We start from the raw sequence: 8953 nt of genomic DNA, 5'->3' as shown, positions 1-8953 counted from the left end.
ATCATTAGCATGTTCTCTGTCATTGACTTACTCCATTCAGTATACTAAACATGGCAAATAATTAAGAAATTTAACAAATAGGTTATTTTAGATAAAAGGCTAATGCTAATGCATGCAAAGCAGTGCACTAGTGGGGGGCAGTGAAATGCTAATGTTTGTGCTAATGTTAATGAACTGCCTTGCTGCGCAATAATAAAGATAAATAATAAAGAGACATTCTATTGGCTGTAGAACAATAGGTGCCTGCCATGCAATGCATGGAGGCAGTGACTGACTCCCTATGCATTGCTATGGGCAGGCCCCAATTAGAGCAGTTCTTGTGTGACCGAGATAAAAAAAAAAGTGGTGATATCACACTTTTTGGAAGTTTCACAAATCAGAAAAAAGCTTCACAAATCCCAAACATGGTTTTACATATTCTGCTATTAATTGAAAATAATCTGATCCAGGTTTGAAGTGTCTAGGTGTTGTCGATTTGGAATTAGACCAGTTCTAGTATGATCCAGATGCAAAACAATAGAGAAAAAGGTTTCACAAATCCCAAACATGGTTTTAAATATTCTGCTGCTAGTTGAAAATAATCTAGTCCAAGTTTGAAGAGTCTATGAGTTGTATTTTAGTAACTGGAGCAGTTCTAGTGTGATCCAGATGCATAAAAGTGGTAAAATCAACCTTTATTGAAGTTTCACAAATCAGATAAAAGTTTCACAAATCCCAAACATGGTTCTAAATATTCTGCTTTTAGAGCAGAATAATCTAGTCCAGGTTTAAAGAGTCTAGATGTTGTAGTTTTTAAACTAGAGTCGATTAAAGATGCGGAAGGTCGTGAAAAATTAAGTGAATCGCCCTTTAGTCATTTCCCGAATCGGAAGTTAGAATTGGAAACCAACTTCAGCTACGTATAAAATAGATCATGTTCGTAACAGTTTTCCAAAGTAATTTTAGTGGAGGTCAAATATGTGGCAAAACTTTCATGTGGACCCTATATTTCATGTTTTCTTTCACTATGGAGGCTTATTTTTTACAGCCGCCAAATCTGAGCTTAGCCTTAGAAAAATTAGCCCCTTTACATGTAACGAGCAGAGCTGCAACATATTCTAAATCATATTGGTACAGATAACCTGAAAAAGAGGACATTTAGACATTTAGAGCTACTCACCAGCAGTAGACACAGTCCAGTAATTTAACCTGCAACTATTTTTCTGAAGAACATTTAAATGGTGCCAAAAACTAAGATTCTATTGAACTAATACGTTGGTCTGACATCAGTTCATAATAATTTGAGGTGGGAAAAACAAACAGTGAAACAGATCAGTAAGTAGCAATGTTGGCTTCACTTTGTAACAATGATAAAATCCACTTGCTAATAGTATTTAGCTCAACAGTAACATAGTAAACATATTAGAAAGTTAACATTTGCTCTTACAAGCTAATTTCTTGACCTGCTTATGCTGGATCACAGCAGTGGGAAAACCATCAGAATGAGGAAGGACAGGGGGCGCAGTGTTTAAGTAGCCATAGATCCATAAAGTGAACTCAATTAAACTTACAAATGCATTTATTCTTCCAAAAGTAGCACCATTTGATTGAACATAGACAGGTCTCTGTAGGTAAACATCTTATTGCTAAGAAACATTGTTGCAAGTAAGAATACATAACCAAACACAAATTTCCTTAGTTTGCTCATAATACATATTCATTCTTGATGTACCTGCACTTTTTTTTAATGTATCCATGGATTGTTGCTGTAGTTCCAAACACTTACTGTTCCAAGCAGAAGAAAGTTTCACCAGAAAGCCAGCATTCTGTGAGCCATGTCCCACAGATTGAACGGTGCGTGTTGCTTGCTCCGGCAGAGATGTGGTACGGCGTGTTCCTGTGGTCCGCTGTGTCCTCCATCATCTTCCACCTGCCTGCTGCCCTGATCTCCCTGGCCACGCTGCGGCAGCATAAGATCGCCCGGTTCACACCCATCGCCATCCTCCTCATGGGCATTCTGGGACCAGTTTGTGGGGGGGTTCTCACCAGTAAGCCTTCCACCTCAGTGTGTGTGTTTGCTCTTCTCTTATGATATTTTAGTCAAGATGATCTAATTTTGTCTGGATAAAACAAGTAGGAGAAATCTTTAAATTGTATACATTTTCCACTGAAACACATAGATTCTTGTTTGTTTTTCAGAACATAGACTCATTATTTAGAATCCCCTGCAATATATTCATCCACACCATCATCTTCTGTTCCACATTTTCATGTTGGTAGGCCTACATAAAGTCATGAACCTGTTTGTGTCCCTCAGGTGCAGCCATAGCTGGGGTGTACAAAGCAGCGGGGAAGACCATGATGTCCTTCGAGGCGTTTGTTTTTGGAGTAGGACAGTCATTCTGCGTCGTCCTCATCTCTTTCCTCAGGATCCTCGCCACCCTTTAGCAGAGCCGAGTCTGCTGCTGGTTCCAAACCGGAACAGAGCTGGAAGTGGAACAGAGTTGGACCAAACAAATTCAGCTTTTAGGCTATGATGTCATTTTGTTGTAATCTCAACAGGCCAGACTTTTCTGAACCGTCAAAGGTACATGTGTGTGAGCTTAAAGTATGCACCATGTTACGTTCTATCATTAGTTTGAATTATTGATCATAACACAGTGCTGTGTGTAGCAGCACTAGTGCTCGCTTTATTCCAAAGTGAGTGGAAAACTGCAGGGGGGGCGTTGAAAAAAATGTTTAAGTTCTCTATGCAGGATGTGAAAGCAGTGGGCTGCAGTTTTGTCACTCCATACTTTTCTTCCCTCAGGGTGTGCGTGCGTGCTTGTGAGACATTGCAGGTAAACCATGAATCTGACTGACAGGCTGCTTCACTGTTAAACCAAAATGTGGTGGTCAGATCGAAGACTTGCTTTATTTCTTGAGGCCTTATTTTGTGTTTTCTGGTTCCTGTTTGTTTGGCATGTGAAGCCATCTCTCTGAAGCTTCAATGAGCAGCAGGTTGCACACTGAAGCCTCCGAGTTTACTATGTAAGGCAAGCTTGAACAATAAACAGACTCCAGTTGTTTACATGACCTTTAACCCTACGTCTTGCAGTTGTCCATCAATAACCTGACAGATGTGACCAGAGGTCTGGACTATGAAGCATGATTGTTGGCTTATCAAGTAATGTTTAGGTGCAGTTCAAAATGTTTCAGAACTACCAAGCTGGTTCATCTTTGAACTGGGCTTATTACCATGGTAACCTCTGCTGGATGTAAGCAGAACTGACACCAACTGATTATTCTGGTTCCTGAAGTTTAGAAATGGCACTTACCAGAGTTTTGTGACAGATTTTTAATCTTGATTACTTTGTAAAGCTTTGACCTGCTGATACTGGCTTCTACCTAATTCATTTTTCTGTTGGAGAACTAAAAGACATAACAGTATAGAGAATATGGTTGAAAATCGTGTCCTGTGATTATAACAGAGGCAGAGTTGTGTGAGAGCAGTTGCTGTCATTTAGGGATTTAATATTTCAGATAAAATCCTAACAACTTTAACTGGCTTTAGTATCTCACATTAGCCGTAGAGCAGCCATAATGAAGTAGACAGTACATTGCCAAATCCAGCAGGTTCCATGAGAGCTCAAAGCGAAGTAGCTGCTGTTCTGCTCTCTGTTCAGCCTTCCTTTTATCTGCTCAAAGTCCTGCTCTCTCTCACCATCTCACAGCCGTAAGGCTGCGGATATGAATCTGAATAAGCCACTCTGAATGCAAGCTAAAGATGCATCTGTGGTGTTCATACACATATTTGCTTTCTTCCATGAATCCATGTGTAACCAGTCGTAAGACCTTGGTTGTCTTCCAGGGTGGAGAACCAGCAGCTCACACACACACTGCTCTCCATTCTGTTCTTATTCATGTTTGCTAATATTTCTCCATATGTTGGAGTGTTTTCTCCCTGCTGTTTCATTCAGACAGAAATAAGGGGATTTTTGCAGACTCCCACGTCTTACCCGGTTTCAGGAGGTCAACTAGTTTTGGAAGGTCTGGGAGTGTGATTCGTTTTATTTTTAATATTTCTTTTACTAAGCAAGTATTTGATATATTTGATGATTTTCAATGAATGTTTTTGTAAATGGTTTAAATTAATTGTACATTTTTAGGTTTTCTGACCAAGATCTATATGGCTCTATTTTTCTGCAGATTCTATTTTTCTGTGTATATTTTTGCTTGGTAGATGTATCTTTTGCCTTTCACAGCTTATGAAATCTGCCCCGTGTCTGTGATTGATATTATGTTGCTTTTTGATAATTGTGAATCAAGGTACATGAATTAACAATTGAACAAATGTATTTTATGTCATTTGTTAGAGAAAATATTTGCAATTGATTTTTTTTTTGTTGTAACTTAAAGAAATCTGCTTTTGTTAAAAAATATTTTCATCATTTACTGTTGTCTCTGTATTGATGAATAAATGCTTGTTTTGGGGTATTTTTATACAAATATGTATTCTGCTTATTAGAATATTTCATAATAACAAAATAATGGCAACTGCAAACTTGTTTCACTGCAGAGCTGCACAGAGTGAAATGCTGTCGCACATTTTCTATTCATCCAGTTGATCCATCGGCAGCTGCCTGAAGCAGCGTTCCACTGCAGCTGCATTTCCCAGATGTACTGAAAGCTGCTGCTGTGATACCAACCCAACAGGTTCCCCTCCTTTCAAACTGCTTCTAAACTTTGAGGGAATTTTATGACATGCCTCAGAAGGTGAAATAGACTTACCACTCAGTCTTAAATACATTAACTCTTTAGATCCCAGACGCTTGTTATTTTATGGTAAGGTTATTGAAAGCTCTATAAATATGGTTCACATGTAGTTCAGAAATCTAAAAGCAGTCATCCTGTTGAGAACGCCTCAGCTCAGTCACAGATTTCTAAATGTGTTCCTTTTTCAAAATTAGTTGTTTTTCCAGGAAAGCTAAGCTTTAAATAAAAATAATTTGTCACTATAACCAGTAATTTTCCTACATGTTTTCTGATGCAGTGCAATTCCACACTGATATGAACTTACATGACCTGTGACCAGTGTTTCACTGCCAGACCAAAATGTTTGATTTAGACCTGATGAGAGCAGCTTCATCCACAGGTTTCCCCATGTGACCTTTGGTGACCTGTAAAAATGTGGCTTTCTTCCTTCTGTCCACTTTTCCTTTAAGGCTGAATTTGTGAACAACTAATAATTGTCATGTCAGCAGTTTCTCCTTCCTAAATTGTGGATCGTTGCAGTTCTCCTCCAGACTTACCACAGGCCTGTGCCAAACATCTGACGTCTTTACTGGACTGATTAAGATCTCTGCTTACTAATGAGGTCACCTGCAAAGGGAATTGATTGTGTTAGATTCTATTTTGCAGTATCATAATAAAGGGAGCTTAGTGCATGTAAAGGCTCCGGTCTTCAGATTTTCTTTATTGGAAAAACCAAAAACTATCATGTTCCTTACATTTAACAATGGGTACATAAAGATTAAGTGATGGTAATTTCTCATCACCAATGAAGAGTAGAAAATGTATTTACAGAAATAAACATCTTCATGATTCTACAGCAGAGAGATGATGGGTTAAGCAGATTCTTGGAGCAAAATTTTTGTTGTTGTTTTTTTCTTTTACCTTTATATGTCACCTGTTTACAGGATATCATGCAAACAGGTGAAATAAGCACAACCAGTTGTTTGACATAAAAGAATAAAGACATAAAATGGAAAGATTGTAAAACCTTTTACACCTTTGATGCTACAATATTTAAAAAGAGCAGCTGGACTTGCTCACTTGTTGAGTTGCCTTTTATTTACCCACTTAGGATTTGAATGTCCAGAATAACTGAGACTGAGAAAAATTGACACGTATCATGTCAATATTATGTATTTTTATATAGTAATGAAAATGTAAAACAAAAAATTAATGAGCCATAATTTGGTTGCACACTCCTAATCTGGCTTCTGTAACCAGATATGAGCCAAAGTACCAAGACTCATAAATTGTAGTGGTCAAATACATGTACAATCAGCAGGCCTCTGCTGCCACCCGCAGGACTGGTTTGGTAACAGCAGACATAATGAAGAAAAGCTAATTAGAGGTTTTTCCATTCGTTCTTGGGAAATGAAATAATTCATCATTATATTCATCAGTAATTAAAATATTTACTACAATTCTGGGAACAAAAAAATGCATGTAATGCTGAGATCAGTGCTTAATTGCCAAAGTTCAGTGAAAATGTTTTTTTTTTTCACATAAGTTAATAATTACAACTTTATTGGAACAAGGTCCATTCTGAAACAATTATAACTGACTAACGCAGAAGCCGGAAGTAGTGTCAACATGTATTCCCTTCCTTCGCTGTGGGCCATGTTATTTTATGTTTCATTCAGTTAAGTTTGTGCAGTTATTTATTCCCTTCAGATGAACTGGTTTCATGTACTTAAATTACATAACTCAGTCAAGATATCCAGGTTTACTGAACCACAGAATGCTTTATGTGGAACAGGATTTTACCAACAGGCTCATAACACAGATAATGAACATCTTAAATATTATTCTTTCTTATTTTTATCCAGGAAATGTGAACATGGATTTTTACAGCAACTTTTTTTCCTACAGATCCAAGAAATGCTGAACCTTTATCAGTTGTTGGCTAATCAGTACACCATGTTGTGGGTGTGTATGAATGGTCTACAGTCGAGGCAAATATGGGTGTTTTCTTTCTAAGGTTCAAAGGAACAAGTAACGTTTTACATTTTATATTTGAAAGTTGATCCTGTGCTGTGCAGCCAGCATAGAGCAGTGTGGAACAGACATGGAGAGGCCTAAATGTGGACAATTTTGATAAAAGAAAATTGTTTTTGATTTGTTTTTTTTTTGTTTGCCTATCACATCCACACTTTCCATGGTTAGATAGTAGAAGCTGTAGCTGCTTACTTCCAGCTAAATCACACAAATCTGTTAAATTTGAAAGAACATAATTTCAAATATGCAAGAGTCAGAGTTTCAGCTTCTCTGTGTGAGGTTCCTCTTAACACAAAAGCTGCTGGAGTTTTAAACTGTTAGCTGCTCTCATAAAGACTTAAGGAAGAACTACTCTGGACTCTGGGAATCTCTGGTGATTATTTTTTATTTATCATAAGGCACACTATCACAATCTACATCACCATCAGCAACAAAAACAGAACAATGCTTGTGTTTAAATATGTATGTTTTTTGATGGGAGCACTGGTGAATGTTATCACCACCCAAATGTTGGAATTGGTACAAAGAAGACCATCATCTGGTTTCATCAGATGCTGGAGAAAGATTGACTGGAACTCCATCCTCCTACATTTTCCAGTTCCTCTATTATTTCTTTTTGTAGTCTTCCAGATGAGCCATTATCCAGAAAGAGGGAACCAGGACGACGACGAAAAAGGCTGTCATCCCTATTGCTTGCTCCTGGATGGGGAGACACAGTCATAGTGTTGTTTTATTGTCAATATTGATTCAAATTATACAAATCAACTAGATGGAAGGAAACTAGAAAGACTGGAAGAACAAATCCCAGGAGCATTCTGAGACTGTAGCACACACTAACTATATGCAATAATACATTAAAACAACAGAATATGAGATCATATAATTTTGCAACAGAAGTTTCTGTTCTCCAGCTGTAAGCTGGCACAACTCAGCTATTAACTTTATTACTGTATAATGATGAGATTCGTCGTTGTAAGTACACTACTGGAAGGGAATAGTTAAGGGTGTGAATTTTTAATAACGCAGTGGTTGAAAACAAGCGGTCACTACTCTTCAACCTAGCCGGTCAGCGCTACATGTCCGGATCAAGGTCGTTGTTGCCACCTGTTCGGTAGGCAGGTTCCGCTGGAACATGAGAAAAAAGTTCAACAAATTTACAGAAGAACGTGAAAATTCCATAGAGTCGTTACAGAACGTGAAAGTTCCGCAGTTTAGTGTGTATACTGAGGTGCACACGCCACACTCAGTGGCACGTGCTATTTATTTGATAGTGTACGTGATGGATTTGGGCGGAACAATGGCGAGATACTGACGCACTTTTTTTTTCTTCTTTTTTTTTAAAACGGCTAAATATAGATAAACTTCTAGTCGTGACACAATGAGTCTTTCTCCCGGGAACAAAGATAATAACTAAGTAATATATAATAACCCAAGATAATAACCCAGTAATATATTTAGATAAGTCTATATATAGACTTATCTAAAAGGAATTCTGAGAGGGAAAAAATAAAGAATTGAGAAGTTTGGCGCAGTTAAGGTAAAGCCTCTGAGCCGACATTCACATAACCCAGACACCTTTTAAACCAAGCTATATGCCAGAGATTAACAACGACCTGTGGGAGGATGAGATATGGGGTATGGGCCCCATGGAGATAAGGCAGTGACTGCAGGTGCGGCGGCTCTAAACTTACCCCAGCAGAGAGGTTTTCTTTGGCAGGTTTGGTCGTCAGATTAGCCACAGGAACGACTCTGCTCCTGAGAGCAGTCCTGAACAGCCTGGAGACGGCGGGCAGAGACATGATAGAGGCGTAGAGGACGCTTGTGGTCACAGAGACAAGAGGGACAGCTCTCACCAGGCAGTCTGCAGCTACAAGTGACAGATACTGACTCCCGTAAGTCTGCTGCCTTTCACTTTTATCTGCTCGTGCGATAGTTAGTTTGGGCGCGCGCGTGTCTGCGTACGTGCAGGACATCCTCTCCTCTTTCCTCCCCAGACACCCCCTCCGCCCCCTGCACTACAACGATGGAATGTAATTGGCTGTCTCACCTTCAGACCGGAGGCTGGTCTGACTTACGTGTCCCCATTTCACTCTGCAAGCTGTAGGAGCTGCTGAGCGCAACAATTAATGTGACCACTTCATGTCGCTTCTGTACCAAGGCCGGAATAGTGAAAGTCTTAAATGATAGACTTTCACAATGATAATTA

At 38.8% G+C, this 8953-nt stretch overlaps 2 protein-coding genes across 2 annotated transcripts in view; one reads left to right on the top strand and one right to left on the bottom strand.

The window, feature by feature from the left end:
• The window catches only part of tmem170a (transmembrane protein 170A), a 7487-nt gene extending 3020 nt beyond the window's left edge, over positions 1–4467 (top strand). Inside the window, exons 2-3 of the mRNA XM_007541492.2 lie at positions 1857–2027; positions 2297–4467. Of these exons, the coding sequence (XP_007541554.1) occupies positions 1857–2027; positions 2297–2427 (302 nt within the window). The 3' untranslated portion in view covers positions 2428–4467. The remainder of the gene's footprint in view (positions 1–1856; positions 2028–2296) is intronic.
• Positions 4468–7114: 2647 nt separating this feature from the next.
• cox8b (cytochrome c oxidase subunit 8B) lies at positions 7115–8735 on the bottom strand. Its single transcript, XM_007541491.1, has 2 exons — positions 8439–8735; positions 7115–7446 (listed from the first exon to the last, which is right to left on the bottom strand). The coding sequence occupies exons 1-2, from the start codon at positions 8718–8720 to the stop codon at positions 7354–7356; spliced, it is 375 nt and encodes a 124-aa protein (XP_007541553.1). The 5' UTR covers positions 8721–8735; the 3' UTR covers positions 7115–7353.
• Between the last annotated feature and the right edge of the window lie 218 nt (positions 8736–8953).

Source organism: Poecilia formosa, unplaced genomic scaffold (genome assembly GCF_000485575.1).
Source record: "Poecilia formosa unplaced genomic scaffold, Poecilia_formosa-5.1.2 Scaffold612, whole genome shotgun sequence".
NCBI classification, from domain to species: domain Eukaryota; kingdom Metazoa; phylum Chordata; class Actinopteri; order Cyprinodontiformes; family Poeciliidae; genus Poecilia; species Poecilia formosa.
Note: the sequence above shows the minus strand (reverse complement) of the source record. Positions and strands in the feature narration are given on the sequence as shown.

Coding starts and splice junctions, on each gene's coding strand:
- cox8b (XM_007541491.1), bottom strand. CDS start 8,720: ATGTCCTGCACGTACGCAGACACGCGCGCGCCCAAACTAACTATCGCA. Junction 7,447..8,438: donor AAGAAAACCTCTCTGCTGGG/GTAAGTTTAGAG, acceptor CTCCCCATCCAG/GAGCAAGCAATAGGGATGAC.